General features: G+C 59.3%; 4 protein-coding genes across 10 annotated transcripts; all 4 read right to left on the bottom strand.

Moving 5' to 3' along the window:
* Window positions 1-1564: 1564 nt before the first annotated feature.
* CCDC106 (coiled-coil domain containing 106) lies at window positions 1565-7338 on the bottom strand. Of its 4 annotated transcripts, none has more exons than XM_034946492.4 (6): window positions 7161-7338; window positions 5660-5735; window positions 5428-5532; window positions 5153-5329; window positions 3242-3454; window positions 1565-2295 (listed from the first exon to the last, which is right to left on the bottom strand). In XM_034946492.4, the coding sequence occupies exons 2-6, from the start codon at window positions 5688-5690 to the stop codon at window positions 1979-1981; spliced, it is 843 nt and encodes a 280-aa protein (XP_034802383.1). In that variant the 5' UTR covers window positions 5691-5735; window positions 7161-7338; the 3' UTR covers window positions 1565-1978. The 4 variants fall into 4 exon arrangements, with proteins under 4 accessions (XP_034802383.1, XP_034802380.1, XP_034802381.1 ...); XM_034946489.4 differs by lacking the exon at window positions 7161-7338 and adding an exon at window positions 6460-6599; XM_034946490.4 differs by lacking the exon at window positions 7161-7338 and adding an exon at window positions 6460-6597 and having other exon boundaries at window positions 5660-5979.
* A 1791-nt stretch (window positions 7339-9129) lies between these two features.
* Window positions 9130-11138, bottom strand: ZNF581 (zinc finger protein 581). Of its 3 annotated transcripts, none has more exons than XM_063600653.1 (2): window positions 10979-11138; window positions 9130-10200 (listed from the first exon to the last, which is right to left on the bottom strand). In XM_063600653.1, the coding sequence occupies exon 2, from the start codon at window positions 10179-10181 to the stop codon at window positions 9588-9590; it is 594 nt and encodes a 197-aa protein (XP_063456723.1). In that variant the 5' UTR covers window positions 10182-10200; window positions 10979-11138; the 3' UTR covers window positions 9130-9587. The 3 variants fall into 3 exon arrangements, with proteins under 3 accessions (XP_063456723.1, XP_063456725.1, XP_063456724.1); XM_063600655.1 differs by lacking the exon at window positions 10979-11138 and adding an exon at window positions 10727-10921; XM_063600654.1 differs by lacking the exon at window positions 10979-11138 and adding an exon at window positions 10596-10620.
* A 144-nt stretch (window positions 11139-11282) lies between these two features.
* On the bottom strand, window positions 11283-13873 carry ZNF580 (zinc finger protein 580). 2 transcript variants are annotated; one of them, XM_063600656.1, is made up of 2 exons: window positions 13569-13873; window positions 11283-12254 (listed from the first exon to the last, which is right to left on the bottom strand). In XM_063600656.1, exon 2 carries the CDS (start codon window positions 12240-12242, stop codon window positions 11724-11726), a length of 519 nt encoding a protein of 172 aa, XP_063456726.1. In that variant the 5' UTR covers window positions 12243-12254; window positions 13569-13873; the 3' UTR covers window positions 11283-11723. The 2 variants fall into 2 exon arrangements, with proteins under 2 accessions (XP_063456726.1, XP_054960201.1); XM_055104226.2 differs by lacking the exon at window positions 13569-13873 and adding an exon at window positions 12603-13031.
* Window positions 13874-13974: 101 nt separating this feature from the next.
* Window positions 13975-18506, bottom strand: LOC100978625 (uncharacterized). The gene is made up of 2 exons (XM_063599708.1): window positions 18495-18506; window positions 13975-14697 (listed from the first exon to the last, which is right to left on the bottom strand). Exons 1-2 carry the CDS (start codon window positions 18504-18506, stop codon window positions 13975-13977), a joined length of 735 nt encoding a protein of 244 aa, XP_063455778.1.
* Window positions 18507-18917: the final 411 nt, after the last annotated feature.

Here is an 18917-nt window from a genome sequence, read left to right as displayed (position 1 = left end):
TGTGTCCTCGTGTGCCACTGCGCCCAGCCCCCTCTGCGAGTTCGGGTTCTTCCAACAATTCAATCCGTCCCAGTCTTTGGCTTCTTCCACGGACTTGCTCCGATCTTCTCCGCCGGCCCTGTCCAAGCAATCGGCCACTTCCAACAATCCTAACCGTCCCGGCCTTCGGCTCTTTCCGGAGATTTCCGGATCTCGCCCTCGGGCCCCTCCTGGGATTAAGCTCGAGTCCGTGTTTCGGCTCTTTCCGGAGATGCCACTTGCTCACTCCTCCTATCAGAGAACTTCGGCTCCTTCCGCCACCGCTTCGTGAAGGCCTCACTCTCCGGGACAGCTTCGACTTTTTCCGTGGGTACCTCGGCTCCTTCCGGCTTCGGGAACGGAAAAGGGAGGGAGGACAGAGGCGAGGTGGATCAGGGGAAGGGCTAGAGAAGGGGACGAGGTCCTAGTTCTCGGCACCTGGCTCTCCGGGAGGGGAAAGTGAAAGAAAAAAAGGGCCGGCCTCGCGGAGGGCCTGAGAAGGTTGTGCGAGACAAAAGCAGCAAGAGGGGTGAAGGGTGCGCGCGACCGCTGCGGAGGTTGCCAGCGCGGCTTTTTGCGCCTGCGCAGGGTGGAAGCCGCGGGTGAGGGGAAACAGGCTTCTGCGCCTGCGTAAAAGTCGTTCTGTGGCGCGCTCTCCCACTGCTCCGGTGAAGGGGGTTGCGGGGACCAGGTTTCAGTCCCCATTGCGCGTGCGCGAGATTTCCCTTACTAGAGTGAAAGTGCTTAATTCCCAACCGTTAAATCCGGCCACCCTCTTGGTTGTCTCGGCAACCACATCAACGGGCTCCGGCTCTTCCCGCCGCGCAGGCGCGGCAGACGGATCATCTCGCATTACTTCCGGGAGACAGATGATCTGGCGTTACTGCCCCCTGGCGGCCCGACGGAAGTATCCTCCAGACTTGGCCTGGCCGCTAGGTGGCCTCCCCCGCTAGAGGTCATCGACTCACGCCTCTCGCGCCGCGCTCCGGTCCGGGTAGTCCAGCGGGTAGTGTCCACGCTTCTTTTTACTTTTTTTTTTTTTTTTTTGAGACGGAGTCTCTGTCGCCCAGGCTGGAGTGCAGTGGCGCGATCTCGGCTCACTGGAACCTTCGCCTGCCGGGTTCAAGCGATTCTCCTGCCTCAGCCTTCCAAGTAGCTGGGACTATAGGAACCCGCCACCACACCTGGCTAATTTTTTGTATTTTTAGTAGAGACAAGGTTTCACCGTGTTAGCCAGGATGGTCTCGATCTCCTGAACTCGTGATCCGCCTGCCTCGGCCTACCAAAGTGCTGGGATTACAGGCGTGAGCCACCGCGCCCGGCTGTGTCCGCGCTTCTTTTCCCGAGCTCTGCCTCCGAGTTTTCTGGGGCGCAGCTGCTTCACTCTCCATCTCTGCCTCCGGGGGGCTAATTACACCGTATCCTACTCGTCCTCCCGCCTGACCACCCACCCCCTTGGAAGCCCCCGCAACCCCGTCACCGTCTTCGGGGCGACGGCCGCCCCCTCCCAGGCACGCCCCCCTCCTAGGAAGAGGCTGAGGCCAAGTTTATTCCAAATTTTCACGTCGTTTTTTAATTTAAATTATCTGAATAATTCTCTGTCTCACGCGGAGTTGGGGAGGTCTGTCCGGGAATCAGGTGGGCAGCTCCTCCGCGGGGCCGGGGCGGAGACGGGGTCTGTACAGTCCCCCACTCGAGGGGGGGCACCCGCCTGCCTGGTTTTCCAGGAGGAAGGGGCCCGGCGAGGACAGGGCTGGGCAGCCCAAGCGGAAGGGGGTGCCGGCGTTCGGGAAGGGGCCGCGGCCGGTCCGGGGCCGTCGCGCTTGGGGGCCCGGCTAAGGGAGCCCCCAACCCAGGGAGCGAGGAGGAGGGGCAGGGGCGCGGCGGGGAGAGGGGCAGGTCATCCACCGGGGTCTACGGGGGAGGAAGGCCCGGGTGGAGGCGCGGAGGCGTGGTGCGATCACCGCTTGAAGCGGTAGGTGATGGGCAGCAGCAGCTTGCTCTTCTTGAGTGCCTGCACCTTCTTGAGCGTCTCGTCGTCCAGGGCCAGAAAGCAGCGGCGGGAGTACTCGAGCAGGCGCTCCTTGGAGGGGTCGAACTCGCCCACCTCGGCCAGCTTCTCGGGGGCCACAATGAGCAGCTCGGCGATGGGCGTGGTCAGCGCCACGGTGTTCCTGTCCACGCGGTGGTGCTCGAAGGCCCGCGACATGCTCTTGAGCTTCTGGAAGGTGCCCAGGATCTTCTTGTACCGGCAGAGGACCCCGTCGGCGTCCTTCACTGAGGGGTGGAGGCGGGGACACGGAAGTGAGGGGCAGGGGACAAGACTGAGGGGGCGGACACGGGAAGGGAAACGGCCATGGGAAGGAAGGATCTCGGCGAGCAGAGGCACGGGCCGGTGCAGGAGGAGACGGAGAACAACAGGCAAGGAAAGGGCAGAGAGGAGGGGAAGAAGCGCAGCCAGATCTTGGACCAGTGGGAAATGGGAAGAGGCAGGCCCAGGAAGGAGGATGAGGAGACAAAATGAGCCAAGAGGCCGGGTTCAACCCACGCGGTCCCAGCACCCCCCGACCCCCCCAGCCATCACCCTCGTCTCCCTGCCTCAGGTGAATTCACTTATTCAAGTCTCACCCTCCCCGTGAGGTAGGTCCTACTGCGCACCTCCTTCTTACTGATGAAAGTTAAGGAGGTGCCCAAGGTGGCCCTGCCCTCGACGGTGGACCAAAACTTAAAAGTAAACCCAGGACAGGCCATGCGCGGTGGCTCACGCCTGTAATCCCAACACTTTGGGAGGCCGAGGCGGGTGGATCACGAGGGCAGGAGATCCAGACCATCCTGGCTAACACGGTGAAACCCTGGCCTCTACTAAAAACACAAAAAAATTAGCCAGGCGTGGTGGCGGGTGCCTGTAGTCCCAGCTACTCGGGAGGCTGAGGCAGGAGAATGGCGTGGACCCAGGAGGCGGAGATTCCAGTGAGGTGAGAATGCGCCACTGCACCACTCCAGCCTGGGCGACGGGGAAAGACGTCCCCCCCCGCCCCCCGCCAAAAAAAAAAAGAAAGAAAGTAAACCCAGGACCACACGTGGAGGAGGGAGAGACAGAACCCGGTGGGTCTTTCTCCAGCAAGGCTGGAGGGGCTTGGAGAGAAAGGGGGACCTCTGGGAAGGACACATAGCAATTCAGCAGCCCGGGCCCCTCAGCGCCCGCCCCATGCACCCCACTCACCTCGCTGCCTCTCCCGGGCCTTGGGCTTCCCAAAGCGCCTCCGACTAGCACCTCCCTTCTGCTTCTGCCGCCTCCTCTCACTGGCGCTGCCTTCTTCGGACGCTCCGCTGAGGGAGGAGGCTGCTGACTCAGGGTCCGAGGCCTCGCCCCCAGCCCCACCACGGCTGTCCCCCTCCATCCGCCTGGGCCCAGGCTTCATCCGGCAGTGGTCCTCTGGGGAGATGGAGACACACACATGAACCAAGGGACGAGACATCCCATCACAGGTCCTGGGACTGAGAGAGGCTGCAGTCCCCGAACTGGATCCCCCAACCTGGGCTGGTCCCCTAAAGAGACAGAGAGACAGGGAGTACGGTAGAGACGCTGGTGGCTGAGTAGAGCCAGCTGGGGTCTGTGGGAGGTGGTAATGGGTGGAGCATTTTCTCAGAGGCCTTGGTTGGCAAGAGGTCTTACGGAGGCCGCCAACCAGGGGCCTCAGGACCCCTGTGACTATGCGCGGTTCTCATAGGGGAGGGAGAGATTTCTGGGGACTGGGCGGGACCTCTGGAGAGTAGCCTCTGGAAACCCAGGAGGCAGGCAAGGCCTTGGCTGGAGTCGGGGGGTCAGACCGAGAGAAATCAGGGGCCCTGGGTCCAGCAGGCTGGGTCCCACCTCCATCTAGACAGAGGGAGCCGGCAGGCGGAGGCCCAGACACAGATTCCTCTAGAAGGTGGGTTAGGGGAGGGCTGTGGTGCCAGGGTCCCCACTGGGAAAGTGCCGAAGCCGCAGGGCCAAACTGTCTGTGCAAAGGAGTCAGTCACCCAGGATGGAACCATCAGTGAGAGGAGACAGTGGCAGGCCCAAGGGCAGCCAGAGGTGGTTTGTTCCCGAACAGAGGGAAGGCCAGATCCCCAGATGCTGGGCTTCCAGTAACAGAGACACCACAAGACCATAGCCCCCTTGCCCAGGTTTTTTGGGGAAAGGGTTGAATTCACAAAGAGAGATGTGGGAGCTTTTGAGGGGTCTTCCCAGCCAAGGAGCTAGCAAGGCTGAGATGAGGGTAGGTGGGGTAGAGTGTGGGTTCTCCAGGACATGGGCTGTCGGGCAAACGGCCTGACCATCCGGGGAAGAGGATGGGGCTGGGGTCCAAAATGTATTAAGCAGGGCACAGGGTCCCACCAGTCAAGAGAAGACGCTAGCTGTGAACTGGCTGGGGCTGGGGGCTGCTATGGGAGCTATCTGGGCTGCTTCTGGCCATGAATTATAGCAGAGCAAGGTATGTGGGTGGGGACTGCCCAGGAATCAGGCAGGGTTTGAGGGACAGCACCTGCTGGGGTCGCCACCCAAAAAGGCCCACAAAGGAAGGGATTTAATGTCTTTGATGGGGAAGAAGTGCTCATTAACCAAGGATGGGACAGGGTGGGTGGGAAGATGGCCCCTGGTGTCACAGAGGGGAGGGGGGGACAGGAGGAGGCCGGATGGCTGGACTCTTGGATCTTGGAGAAGACAGGGACGGGAGGAGGAGCAGGGGCCCCCTGAGGAAACCCAAAGAACTAGGGTGGGCCTCTTGGCCAAAGAGATGAAGGAAGGTCCCCCTAGGAGTCAGAAGAGAGGGGCTCTCAGGTGCCAGGGTCCCTGAAGTCACCATGGGCCGAGGAAGCAGATGGCAGGGCACTGGAGGCTGATGGGATTTGGGGAGCTGACGGAGAAGGCAGGAGGATGGGCCCCAGTAGACAGTTCATGGGGATGAGGCCCTGGAATCAAGCGAGGAGGCAGCTGGGCCTGGGGGCCCAAAACAGGCAGGGGACTAGCAGACAGGGCCAACAGGGCAGGTCCCACCCAGCCAGCCAAACAGTGGAGCCTTGAGTCTGGGTGAGCGGGTACCCAGTAGCGGGACAGGGAGGCAGGTGGATCAGAGCACCCCACACACACCTGCCTCCATCCGAGCAGAAGAGATGAATTTGTCTAGCTGGCACCGCAGGAAGTCCCTCTCTTCCTCCAGGTCCTCGATGCGCTTCTGCAGCCAGGAGTTCCTCTCCAGAGCCATGTGCAGCTGGGCCTTGACGCTGTTCATCAGAGCCAGGGCGGAGGACGCAGCCTCCGGAGGCTCTAGGGACACAGCGAGGGTGGGGGGACCAGGTCACACCCTGGGACTCAGGGCTTGGCTTCCCAGCTGACTCCAGTCCCTCCACACCCCCTCAGCTCACCCTCGAAGTTTCTCCGAGAGGGGCTCAGACTGTAAAAGATCTGTGAGTCTAGGTGGGGTGCCTCATCGAAGGGAATGGAGATCTCGAAGGTCTCATCGTCCTTCACTGGAGAGGAGAGGCCCCGGGTTACCCCAGAGAATTCCCCGGGCCTCTCAGGCCACCCCCCAACCACGGCAGCCTGGAGCCGACCGCACTGGGACCCAGGGTAGGGAAGGGGACCCAGCTTCCTCACTTGTCCGCCTCCGGCTGCTCCGGTCATTCATGGCGCGGCTTCCTGCGGACCCCAGCAGCCGAGGGCCTCAGGGGCACTGGACAGAAACGGCAGCCACAAATGGAGAGACGCGGATGGACTGGAGGGTCCATCCTGGGGGAGGTGAAGTGAGACAGGAGGGACCTTCTGGCCTGGACCCCTGGTCTGAGGGAGGAGGGAGCCTGGACCCCAGGACTGAGGCAAAACGCGCCTGGGCTTCAAACTCCTGGGCTCCTGGAGTCAGGGGCAGGGGGCCCAGCCGCCTAGGTCCTGGGGGAGAAGTGAGCTGGGGACGTGGGCTCCTGGGTATCGAAGGAAAAGGAAGCTGAAGCCCTAAATTGCTGGGTGCCCCAAGGGGTCGCCTGACCAGGGACACCTGGCCTGAAGGGGAAGGACCCTCTCTCATCGCGGGCCACTGCCAGGCCTAAGGAAGAGGCAGGTGCAGGGGGAAACTGCCCCAACTTCCCAGGGTAGGAGGAGGTCCAGCCCGTGCGCGCTGCCTCCCCTACCTTCGGGGCCCCCACACCCCTCCCCCGCACTCGCGTGGGCAGGCGGACCGTCCCCCGGTGGTGGGGGCTGGGCGCGTGCGCAGTACGGGGAAAGGTCACGCGTGGGGGTGCGCCCCCCCCGCCCCCGCCCTTTGTCCCGCGGGTGGGAGGGGGAGCGGTCGTGGAACGATCCCAGCGGGGACATGCACTAGGGCGGGGGTGCAAACGCGGCCACCATCCCCCGCCCGCGGGTGCCCGGGGTCCGAGGGGCCGAGGCCCCCCGCGCTCACCCACCCGCGCGCGGAATCCGGCTCGGGGACCGACGGCGGCGGCGCCCATGCCCGGCGCCGGGGAGCGTCTGCAAAGTGTCACGGGGAGCCGAGGGAAGCGCCCACCCACCCGCGAACAGGCGGGGCGGCAGGGGAGCGAGTCGTGGAACTGAGCGACGGAACGGGCAGGGACGCGGGGACTCGCCCAGTCGGGCCAGGCTAGCGCCCCTCGTTGAAGAGTCCCCGGGTCCAGGTGAGGCCCGCCGTTTGCGGCAGAAGCAGAGCGTCTGCACTTGCGCGATAGCCCCTTACAGCACTCCCCCGCCCTCCCCGAAGCTCAGGCAGGGAACATCACGAAATTCCCATCCTGGAGAGCTGGCGAGTCTCCGGGGGTCCCCGGATTGGGTGGCGGTGTGCCCAATGGGCCCAGAAGGCAGGAGAGTGTTTGAGACACCGAGAAAGTTGGAGCGAAAGGAGAATCTACTTTTAACGCTCTCTCAGGAACTGGCCAGCGCGGACCCCTCAGAGCTCCCCTACCTCCTACAGCCAGACCCCAAGGTTCTCAGGGATGTGGGGGCCAAAATCGGGGGAGTTACCCCTCTCCCGGAAAATGAGGGCCAGGAACACGCCACCCCCATCCCCATGTTGGTAATTAAGAGCCGGCTTTGGAGCAAAGCTAGATTCCAGTCCTGACTGTTCCTGCTCCTCCCCAGCCTGTTAACTCACCTGTAAAATGGGGAAATTACAAGCCCTTCTAAATTTCTTGTGAGGATGGAGTGATGCGACACACAGAAGCTCAGCCCAGCACCTGGCCATAGTCAGGGCTGAAGAGAGGAGCGCTGCTGGTATTATTTGAGGTCAGATGGTGGGGTATGATGGCAGCCTCTGGGAGGCTCTTTCCCACTCTGGGGAGTATGAACGGAAGATTTGTTCTTCCTCCCAAAAAAAGAGGTCGGAAGAGCAAATGAGGCCTAGCACAGTGCCTGGCACAAAATAGGCAAGAAAAATGAATGAATAAGCAGATGTTTATTAAGCTTCAGGCTCAGCTCCACCTGCCTCTCCTGTTCACCAGAAGCATCCAAGCTCTGGACTGTGGCCAGCCCTTGTAAGAGCAAGGTCTTAACCCGATGGAGGGAGAATCTAAATGTCTGCACCGCCTGCAAAGCTGTGACCATGATCCTCCCCTCCCCACTTTACAGATTAACTGCAGCCTGGTCCAAAAATTCCAGGGGGAGCCATCTGCCCTAGATTGGTCTTTTCCAAACTACAGGTTCATGGGTGGAGAATTCAATAGAATAGGATGAAATCAGCAGTTTAAAAAAATATTTAGCCAGGCGTGGTGGTGCACACCTGTAATCCCAGCTACTCAGGAGGCTGAGGCAGGAGAATCGCTTAAACCGGGGAGGTGGAGGTTGCAGTGAGCCGAGATCGCACCACTGCTCCAGCCTGGGCGACACAGCGAGACTCCGTCTCAAATAGTAATAATAATAGTTGATGGAAAAAAAAAATGCACAAACTAAAGCTAACTATGGTAAAGAAACTTTTGTGGGCCGGGCGCAGTGGCTCATGCCTGTAATCCCAACACTTTGGGAGGCAGAGGGGGGCGGATCACGAGGTCAGGAGATTGAGACCATCCTGGCTAACACAGTGAAACCCTGTCTCTACTAAAAATACAAAAAATTAGACAGGCATGGTGGCGGGCGCCTGTAGTCCCACCTACTCGGGAGGCTGAGGCAGGAGAATGGCGTGAACTCAGGAGGCGGAGCTTGCAGTGAGCCGAGATTGCGCCACTGCACTCCAGCCTGGGCGACAGAGCAAGACTCCGTCTCAAAAGAAAAAAAAAAAAAAAAAAAACTTTTGTTTCGAGGCCTACTGCCCTGAGGGAGGCCGAGGTGTGTGGATCACCTCAGGTCAGGAGTTCGAGACCAGCCTGACAAACACGGTGAAACCCGTCTCTACTAAAGGTACAAAATTAGCTGGGCATGGTGGCACACGCTTGTAACCCCAACTACTTGGGAGGCTGAAGCAGGAGAATCGCTTGAACCCAGGAGGTGAAGGTTGCAGTGAGCTGAGATCACGCCATTACGCTCCAGCCTGGGTGACAAGAGCAAAACTCCGTCTAAAAAAAAAAAAAAAAAAAGAGGCCAGGCGCTGTGGCTCACACCTGGAATCCCAGCACTTTGGGAGGCCGAGGCAGGTGAATCACCTGAGGTTGGGAGTTCAAGAACAGCCTGACCAACATGGAGAAACCCCGTCTCTACTAAAAATACAAAATTAGCTGGGCATGGTGGCACATGCTTGTAATCCCAGTTACTAGGGAGGCTGAGGCAGGAGAATCGCTTGAACCTGGGAGGCATTGCGGTGATCCGAGATTGCGCCATTGGACTCCAACCTGGGCAAAAAGAGTGAAACTCCGTCTCAAAAAAAAAAAAAGGAAATTTGGTTCACGTGTATTTTGCGTATCTGTATACTCTATTGCCATATAAAATGTGTTTGTAACAGGAGATTGTGGTTTTAAAATTGTTTCAGTTAAAAACATTCTTCCCAGATGACCCAGGTCTTCAGGAGCTGAGGAGGGGATAACCCCAAGGCAGGCCAACCTTCCCATTCCCCAGCCAGGCAAGCTGAGGTCTCCCTGCTAGACGGCCACCAAAGAGGGTCTGAGATGCTGTCTCTAAAAACAAACCTCGAGTGCTCAGAGTGGGAAACGTGTTTATTGTTTGATCAGTCTCAGGCCTGGTTGGGGGGTGGAAGGCAGGACTGGGGTCCCTTCCCCAACAACAGCGCAGAAGCCCCAGGAAGATGGCGCAGATTCCTGAAGACCCACAGCCACCTTTTATGAGGCCAGAGACTTTACACACCACACTCCCCACCTCCATCCAGTCAAGGCTCTGCCATGGAACAGCTGATATCTTTAGGCTAGAGGACTCCATTCTGTGTAGGGGCTCATTCCCATCTCAGCTCCAGAACACGGAGGACCTGAAGATTACTCACGGATTCCTCCTTCAGGCAGGGCTCTGCCTTTGAGATGCGGCTGCTCTGTGTCTGTGTCCAGGGCCCTGAACACCAGCCTCAGGCTCTCACCAGGTGTCTGGACAGGAGTCCAGGCTCCCTGCAAAGTCCTGTGGTACCTGGGGCACCCGGCAGCCCGGCTCATGGATGCTTCCACCGCGTGTGTTTCTGCAGTGTGTTCTGCTCCATAAAGCGGCGAGGGCAGTGTGGACACTGAAACGGGCGTTCCCCAGAGTGCACCCGGCTGTGCTGGGCCAGCTCACCCGCATCCCGGAAGCGGCGAGGGCAGAGCGGGCAGCCGTGGGGCCGCCCACCACCCGCCAGGTGAATGGAATGGTGCCGTGCCAAGTGGCTGGCGCGCTTGAATGCCTTCCCACAGATGTCACACTCGAAGGGCTTTACCTCCGAGTGGGTGATGCTGTGTCGCTGAAGGTAGGACATGTACTCGAAGACCCTTGAGCACACGGGGCAGCTGTAGCACTTTTTCTGGCCTGGAGCCCCACTGGCCCCTGGCTCCCTCTGTGACTCCTCGTCCACCAGCACTGTGTAGGGGACACCCTGAGTGTCAATAAGCAGGTAGTGGTTGGGCCTTGGAGGAGATGAAGCCTGGGGAGATCCGATGGAGGAGGAAGGTCCAGGTTCTGGGGAGCGGCAAGTCCGACGGGGAGGGCCCTCCATGGTCTCAACGGAGGAAAATGCCAGAGGCTGAGGGCAGGGGGATGGCAGCACCAGCATCCGGAGGGCTGGCTGAGGCCTGGTGGATGGGAGATGGGATAAGAAGGTTATATAGAAGAGGGCAGCTCAGCACCACAGGCTCCATCCTTTTCCCTCCCTATACCCGGCCCAGGACCTCTGCATCCTGCTGCCCCTCAGTCCCTCTTTTCCAGTCCCGCTCACAGCTGGAGTCTGTGGCCCCCTAAAAGGTCCCCAGGGTCTTCCTCCTTGGAAAACCTCTCCTAGCCTCGGTGCTCCACCACACACTGTACTCACAGGATCTCTTGACCTCCTCTGCACAACCTGGACCTCGCTCTAACCTTCCCCTTTGTGCCCTCCCAGGTCACTGGGTGCCCCACCCCGCAGGCCTCCAGGCCTCTCCCTCCCCTCCTTCTAGCCCTTTCCAGGGTCTGCGTGTTGGCCTATGCTACATACTCAAGCCTTTCCTGACCCCCTCCATACAAGCCAAGCCTATTCACAGGGGCTCCGACGTTAGGAACCCCAGGTTCCGGCCCTCTCTCCAGCCACGTGTCTGAACAACTCCGTGCTCCCACCCGTCCACCCACCTCAGGTTCTCTCTAGTCCTCGCCCGGCCTCCACCAGGCTCGTTCTAGGTCCCAGCGCTCTCCGGGATTCCACCCCCGGGGCCGCAGCCCTCGCTGTCTGGGCCTTTCTGTGTAAGTTCTCGCCCCCTCCAAGCTCCAGAACAGCCCCCTCCGGCGCCTGCCCCACTCCCGCCCCGGCCCAGGTACCCTCCACGCGGTCCAGCCCCTCCCGCCGCCCGCCCCCAGCCCCCTCCCTCCTCCCGGCCCCCGTACCCAGTGCAGCAGCCTCTCAGGTCCGGGCGACTCCAAGCGGCCCCGGGCTACCCTCGCAGTTGCAGGCGGCGGCGGGAAGGGGACCTCTGGGTGTGCCCCAGGAACTGGCGGCGCCGGCCGAAAGAGAGAAGCCGAAGGGAAAGAAGAGGGTCTAGGGAAGGAAGGTGGGGGCGGGGCGCCCGGGCCGTCGCGAAACGGCTCCGGCCAGAAACACACAGCGAGAGGAAAGTACCCAAGCGAGGAAGATCCGGTCTCCACCCCCCAGCACCCAACGCGCACGCACACGCAAGGAAGAGCCTGAAAATGGAGTGCGGAATGTTTATTGAGCAAAGGGTCGGGGGCGTGGGCGGAAGGGGTTAGATACAGAAATGAACCAGACCGTGCCCGTGCTCTTTATCATCTCTTCCCGCAGACAACCACCGGTTCACCGCTCCAGAGAGCAGAAAACCAAGGTTTAGAGAGGTCATGTCACTTGCACAGGCTCACACAGCACAGCTGGACTGGAACCCAGTTCCGACTGGTTCCCAGGCCCAGGGAGGGGCAACGACTTTGGTCTACATCACACAGCTAGAAAGGGGGTAAGGAAGGAATGATGCTCCTCCCTTTGGAAGGTGGGGAAACTGAGGCCCAGGGTAAGGCAGTAACCTCAGCAGAGCCAGGGGGTGTGTGTGGGAGTGAGTGACGCTGTGTGGGTCAGACTTGGTGGCCCTGAGACGGGCAGGGCAGCACAGGCCGGGTCTCGAGCTTAGTGGAGGCGCACGTGCTGCGCCAGCTCCGCGGCGTCCTGGAAGCGGCGTGGGCAGAGCGGGCAGGTGTGCGGCGGCCCGGCGCGGGCGCGGTGCGTGGCGCGATGCCGCGACAGGTGGCTGGAGCGCTTGAAGGCCTTGCCGCAGGCGCCGCACGTGAAGGGCTTGAGGTCCGAGTGCGACACGCGGTGGCTCTGCAGCCGCAGAGGGCTGGCAAAGACACGGGCGCACTCCGGGCAGCTGTAGCCCTTGCGAGGGCCGGGCTCTCCTGGGGGCGCCTCGCGCTGGGGCGGGCCCCGGGGCTCCTCCTCCAGCTGCACCGTGTATGTGTAGGGGACCCCATTGGCGTCGATGAGGAGGTGGCGGCCCAGCCGCGGGGGTCGGGGCCCCGCCGCCGAGGAAGGAGTGGAGGAGGGGCCTTCCGCCTTGGGGAAAGGGGGAGCCTTGGGGGGCGGTGGGTCCATGGCCTCCGGAGAGGAGGACCGAGGGTGGGGTGGCCGCGGCGGCAGCAGCAGCATCTGGAGCGGCAGCTGGGAGCGGCGGAGGGGAGATTAGTTAAAATTGCCACTTCCTTTTAGGAAAAGTTTCCTAAAATGGAAAGCATCCCCACTATCACTGCTTGTTACCCTTTGTGCGCCACCGACTACCTCCCTAGCAAAATAAAAACTGTGACTCCAGCCCGGCTCTCCTACGTTCCATCAAGCTGCCTTGGAGAGGGCCTCCAACTGAGCTCTGCAAAACCCCGCCACCACCTGCCACTCCTCCTGGGTCCACCTCTCACCACTCAGGTCAGGTCTGAGGACGTAGTCCCCCGACTTTTCTTCCCTTTTCTCCTCTCAACCCACCCCAGCAGACAATCAATCCCTAAATCTGTTTACCTCTTTACATCTTAGACCCCGGGCCTCCTGACCGCCGAGATTTCTCTAATCTGTGGTTTCTTCTTTTTTCCTGTTGCCCAGCCCCAGTTCAGTTTACTTCCCCTCCCTTTGCCGCCCCCCACCCCCCCACCGGCCCCCGCATCGGCCTCCTGGCCCTCCGTCCCCACTACATGCCGCAGGGCCTCCCCATCTTCATATTCCGTGGCCTCCCTCACTTCCTCTCTAGGTACCTCCCCAGAGCCCCACTAACCCAATTCCCCACATTTCACTAGGGCTTTTCCATCCTGTTCCTACACTTAGCACCTCGAAGTCTAGCCATCTCTCCCCACTACGGAACCCATCGTCTTACTACATCTATACACCCCAAAATGGCTCAAATGCCTTCCTTCTGTATACCCCGCCCCCGCAACCTGGCTACCTGCTACATTCTCCCCAAAGGCCCCTTTTCTCTCCCCCCCCCATATATGGCGGTGACATCGTTAACTTCTTTCTGTACCCATCAGGGGCCTTCTCCCAAACCCCGTTATGCACACCAGGCTCCGGGACTCCGCTTCCCACAGCACCTCTCCCAAGCCCACTTTCCCCTCCTTTCTGTGTACGTCTGGCATCTCTCTTTCTCCTCGTGTTCACCTCTTCCAGGAGCATCATCCCTCTCCCTGTTACACACAGCGTGGTCCCCCGCCCGTTCTTTTGCTCTGCTCCCCTTGTTTATGGGAACCCCAGCGCCCGGGCGTTTTCGCCCCCATCCCGCTACACACCGCCTGTCCCCTGGCCCTGGGGCCCCTCCTATTGCCTTCACTTCCCCAAGGAGCCCTGGCGCCTCGACTTCCCCTCCCGTCCCTCCGCCCGATCCTGCCGCTCCCGACCCCCACCCCCATCCCGGGTGGCTCCAGCGCACTCCCCCAGCCTGCCTGGCCCCGGCGTCGTCCCAGGGCCAGGCTCCTCCCTCCATCCCGGCCCCCGTACCCCGTGCGGCGGCCTCTCGGGTCCGGAGGAACGGGCCGAGGTCCCGGGCGGCCCCGGGCTTCCCCTGGCGAGCGCCGGCGGCGGAACCGAGACTTCCGGGCAGCTCCGGGCCGGCGGCGCCGGGGACGCGGGGACTGGGGGCGCGGGCGCGGGGGCGCGAGGGGTTGGCGGAGTCCCTGGGAAAAGGCGCCGGCCGGAAGCGCGCGAGCCCAGTGCGGAGGTTCCGCCGCCTGGAGCCGGCGCTCCCACCCCTCGCCTCTGCGGAGCGCCCTGCGGGGAGGGGACCGGAGGCGTGGGGTCCACTGAAGACGCCCGCCCCCGGCGGCCCCGCTCCCCTCCCACCTCCCGAACGGAACGATTCCGCCGCTTGACAAGAGCTCGGCCAATAAACCGAGACTAAGCAAAGTTACGTCTTCGCCCTAAGGCCCACAAGGGTTTGTCCTCTTTCCACTGGGCCGTCGCTGCCTGTTCGGCCGTGGCCACCCACCGAGGTAGAGGGCGGGAGAAGGGATGTTCCTGCCGGCTGAGCAAATGTGGAGACCGAGGTCCAGAGACCAGCCATTGGCTCCGATGTGGCCGGGCCGTGATTCTCCACCCAGCAAATGGGGAGGCCGAGGCCCGGAGAAGGCCAGACGCTGCCAGATAGTTGGGGAAGGTGTGTTCTTTCCACGGGGCACATGCGGGAACCGAGGCCCACAGAGGGCCAGACGGCTACATGCGCAGGTGGGGAGGTGTGATATTTCCAGAAGGCACGTGGCGACACCAAAACGCAGCGAAGGCCAGGCTTTGCCAGATGCGGAGGTGGGAAAGGCTGGCACTGCCCACGGGGCCCACTGGAAGCCTGATGCGGGCTCGCGGGCTGCGCCAGGTCCTGGGGCACTTGAGGCCCGGGCGCTGGCTGCGCATGCGAAGGACTCCGGCGTCGAAAGCAACGCGCGGTGGCGCTGCAGCCGCACTGGAGAGCTACACACGCGGCAGCACTCAGGGCAGCTGCAGCTCCTCCTCCAGCCACGTGGCGCCACGGCCTCGCAGGAGGGCGGCAGCAGCAGCATCTGCAGGTGCAGCTGGGAGTGGGGGACAGAAGAGGAGTAACTGTCACAGCGAGCCCCAAGACCCTGGGGTGCCACAGCTACGTCCTAGAGCACTGTCCATCAGAACTTTCTGCAATGGTGGAAAGTTCTATGACAGTCACTAGCCACGTGGGACTCTTACACTCTTGAAATGTGGCTGGTGTATCACAGGACCTGAATTTTAAATTGTATTACATTTCCCATAATCAGCACGGTGGCTCACACCTGTAACCCCAGCACTTTCAGAGGCCAAGGCAGGCGGATCACCTGAGGTCAGGAGTTCGAGACCAGCCTGGCCAACATGGTGAAACTCCTTCTCTACTAAAAGTACAAAAATTAGCCGGCCGTAGTGGTGCTCCCCTACAGTCCCAGCTACTTGGGAGGCTGAAGCAGGAGAATCGCTTGAACCCAGGAGGTGGAGGTTGCAGTGTGCCAAGATCGTGCCACTATACTGCAGCCTGGGCAACAGAGGGAGACTGTCTCAAAAAATAATAATTTCCCATAATCAAAATTTAAGCCACATATGGCTCCTACCTTATGGAACAATTCCAGAGACCACTGTCAACCAGTTGTAAACTGGAGGCCCAAGGGCCCAAAAGGCCTCACAGTTATATTTGGTTTGGGACACAAGGTACTTTTTAAACATTTTACTGGGCAGTATGTATATTTTTTGAGACAGAGTCTCACTCTGTCGCCCACGCTGGAGTGCAGTGGCATGCTTCTGGCTCACTGCAGCCTCAACCTCCCAGGCACAAGTGATCCTTCCACTTCAGTCTCCCAAGCAGCTGGGACTACAGGCGTGGGCCACCACACATTTTGAGCCAGACCACTCTTTGTTGTGGGGGCCCATCCTGTGCACTGTAGGGTGTTGAGCAGCATCCTTGGCCTCCACCCACCAGATGGCAGTAGCACCCTCCCCCAACCCCGAGTTGTGACAACCCAAAATGTCTCTACACATTGCCCGTGTCCTCTAGGAGGCAACATGGCTCCTGGCTGAGAACCCCTGGTCTACTTGGACAATTATCCAACCCGAGTGTCTTGCCAAGATCCCTGATATAGTTAAGATGTCTGTCCCCTCCAAATCTTTTTTTTTTTTTCTTTTTTTTTTTTTGGAGATGGAGTCTTGCTCTGTTGCCCAGGCTAAAGTGCAGTGGCGCAATTCTAGGCTCACTGCAACCTCCAACTCCGGGGCTCAGGTGATTCTCCTGTTTCAGCCTCCCAAATAGCTGAGATTACAGGTATGCACTACCACGCCCAGCTGTATTATATAAAATATAACAATTTTATATTTTTGGTAGAGACAGGTTTCACCATATTGGCCACCTGGTCTCCAACTCCTGACCTCAGGTGATCCACCTGCCTCAGCCTCCCAAAGTGCTGGGATGATAGGGTTGAGCCACCACACCTGGCCTCCTCCAAATCTCATGTTGAAATGTAATCCCCAGTGCTGGAGACAGGGCTTGGTGGGAGGCATTTGGATCATGGGGGTGGATCCTTCATGAATGGCTTGGTGCCATCCTCGAGGTAATGAGTGAGATCTCGCTGAGTTCACATGAGATCTAGTTGTTTAAAAGAGCATGTCGGGCTGAGCGTGGTGGCTCACGCCTGTAATCCCAACACTTTGGGAGGGCGAGGCGGGCGGATTACAAGGTCGAGATCAAGACCATCCTGGCCAACACAGTGTAACCTGGTCTCTACTAAAAATACAAAAATTAGCTGGGCGTGGTGGCGGGCGCCTGTAGTCCCAGCTACTTGGGAGGCTGAGGCAGGAGAATCACTTGAACCCGGGATGCAGAGGTTGCAGTGAACCGAGATTGTGCCACTGCACTCCAGCCTGGCAACAGAGCAAGACTCCATCTAAACAAACAAACAAACAAAAAAGCGTGTCACCTCCTGCCAGTCTTTTCCCCCCACCATGAGATATGCCAACTACCCCTTTACCTTTCACCATGATTGTAAGCTTCCTGAAGCCCTCGCCAGAAGCAGCTGCCAGGACCACACGTCCTGTATAGCCTGCAGAACCGTAAACCAATTAAACTTCTTTTGTTTATAAATTACCCAGCCTCAGGTATTCACTCATAGAGACACAATGAAACTAACACAATCCCTCTCTTGAGTTTCAGACCATATAACTAGTGGCACTGTACTGGCCACAACCCCCACCCCCACTGCTATCCCCAGAAATAATGACAACAATAAGCAACATTTATTGAGCCCTCACTCGGGAACAGCCATTGCTAAACGCACAGCATCCTCAGGGCAGAGCTACAAGGAAAGCACCATGAGGATCCCTATTTTACAGATGAGGGAAGCAGAGCTCAAAGAGATCGTGTGATTGGCCTGAGGTCACACATCCGCAGGCGGGATGGCCAGGATAGCACCTGCCTCTGCCCACACCGGGTCAGTGCACATGACCCCTGTCAGCAAGCCACACACTTCCCTGTAATCCCACCATCGCCGCTGCCACCCCAGCGCAAACCACCACCATTTACCCCCAGCTTATAGCAGCAGCAGCCTCCCCCTCCATCACTCTCTCCCTCCCCTCTCGTTTTTTTTGTTGCTGTGTCTTTTTTCAGACAGAGTCTCACTCTGTCGCCCAGGCTTGAGTACAGTGGCAAGATCTCAGCTCACTGCAGCCTCCACCTCCCAGGTTCAAGCGATTCTCCCGCCTCAGCCTCCTGAGTAGCTGGGATTACAGGCGTGCACCACCATGGCCGGCTAATTTTTTGTAATTTTAGAAGAGACAGGGTTTCACCCTGTTGCCCAGACTGGTCTCGAACTCCTGGCCTCAAGCGATCCACCTGCCTCAGCCTCCCAAAGTCCTGGGATTATAAGCGTGAGCCACCATGCCTGGCCTTCTCCCTCCCTTCCCTATGGCAATTTCCAAGTGATTTTTTAAGCTCACAGAATCATTCCCTGACTTAAAACCTTCCCCTCTGAGACACAGCAACATATTGAGACCCTGTCTCTCCAAAAAAAATGATAATAATAATTAGGCAGAGGTGGTGGTGCCTGCCTACAGTCCTAACTACCCAGGAAGCTGAGACAGGATTGCCTGAGCCCAGGAGTTTCAGACTGCAGTGCATTATGATCAAAACCTTCCCCTCTGCCCTTAGAGTAAACCCAGACACTCTGCAAGGCCCTACGTAGACTGGCCCCCCAGCTGCCTTCCCTTCTGGGCACCATGGTGCTGGCTTTCCCTTGCCCAGTGCACCAGCCTCTCCCATCTGGAGAGCTTTTGTGCTAGCTCCTCCCCTCTCTGTGATGTTCCTTTCAGCCCCTCACAAGAGTGACTCCTTCCTGGCCTTCAGGTTTCAGCTCACAGAACACTTGGTTTTAGCAGCCTTTAGTGACCGTGGTAGCTCGAGGTGCCCTGCTCTGCGTCCTCCGTCTGTTCATTTCCTTCACATCCCACAGCACAATCCATGATATGGCCTCGTTGATCTACTGCCTGCTGTGTTACTGCCTGCCTTCCCCACTCTGCAAGGCCCAGCTCCATCCTGGTCAACATTCTACCCTCAGAATCTATCAAAGGTCTTTCAGGAAAGGGTAAGGAATCAATTCGATATTGGTTGAATACATGAATGAATTTGATCGCCCCATCCAAAAGTGAAGCATTACCTCCCTACCCAGCTCCCCACCAAAGAGAGCCCCTGCTCAACCCCAAGACATGTTCATGAGGAAGCCACACCATCTAGACAAAATTCTTGCCACACCATCTAGAACTTTGAACGTCCCCATTTCCACCCACTCCCTCACTCCCCAAAGCCAGACAAGCACCAAGTTCCATCACCTCCACCCTCTGAGGGCACTGACCTCCGTTCTCCAAGCCAAGTTCTGGCCCCTTCCTTCTCACCTGGACCACCATATCTGGTACCCTGGCCTCCAGTTCCCCTCCCACACTGGCCTGACCCTGACAGATGCTTCTCACAGCTGTGTTGAATGCAACTTCAGCACCATGCATAACATTCTCCCGGCCCCCTTTACCCTCAGGACCAAGTCCGAGTTTCTCAGCCTAGAATTTGAGGCCCTTTGTGAGGTGGCCCAGACACTTCCTCACCTCACTTCTCATTCCTGTGCTCCAAGCACACACGGCATCTCACAGCCCCCTGGCCAGACCTTGAATTTACACAGCTCCACACGCAAAGGCTTATGTGTTTTCCTCGCCCTGGGAATTCTTCCCCTTTACTCTACTGGCAGCCTTCTCCTTAGCCTTCTGGAATCATGTATTCTGACCTCTCAAGTTGGCTAGGTGTCACCTATATGCCCTGCTCACCAG

The sequence above is a fragment of the Pan paniscus genome, chromosome 20, assembly GCF_029289425.2.
Source record: "Pan paniscus chromosome 20, NHGRI_mPanPan1-v2.0_pri, whole genome shotgun sequence".
NCBI lineage: Eukaryota > Metazoa > Chordata > Mammalia > Primates > Hominidae > Pan > Pan paniscus.
This window is presented reverse-complemented; position numbering and strand designations above follow the sequence as displayed.

What these genes read in the sequence shown, in the direction of transcription:
- CCDC106 (XM_034946492.4), bottom strand. Translation starts at nt 5,690, where the DNA reads ATGAATGACCGGAGCAGCCGGAGGCGGACAA. An exon ending in GAGCAGCCGGAGGCGGACAA is followed by an intron (nt 5,533 to 5,659) that starts GTGAGGAAGCTG and finishes TCTCCTCTCCAG; the next exon opens with TGAAGGACGATGAGACCTTC. An exon ending in CTCTCGGAGAAACTTCGAGG is followed by an intron (nt 5,330 to 5,427) that starts GTGAGCTGAGGG and finishes CTGTGTCCCTAG; the next exon opens with AGCCTCCGGAGGCTGCGTCC.
- ZNF581 (XM_063600653.1), bottom strand. Translation starts at nt 10,181, where the DNA reads ATGCTGGTGCTGCCATCCCCCTGCCCTCAGCCTCTGGCATTTTCCTCC.
- ZNF580 (XM_063600656.1), bottom strand. Translation starts at nt 12,242, where the DNA reads ATGCTGCTGCTGCCGCCGCGGCCACCCCACCCTCGGTCCTCCTCTCCG.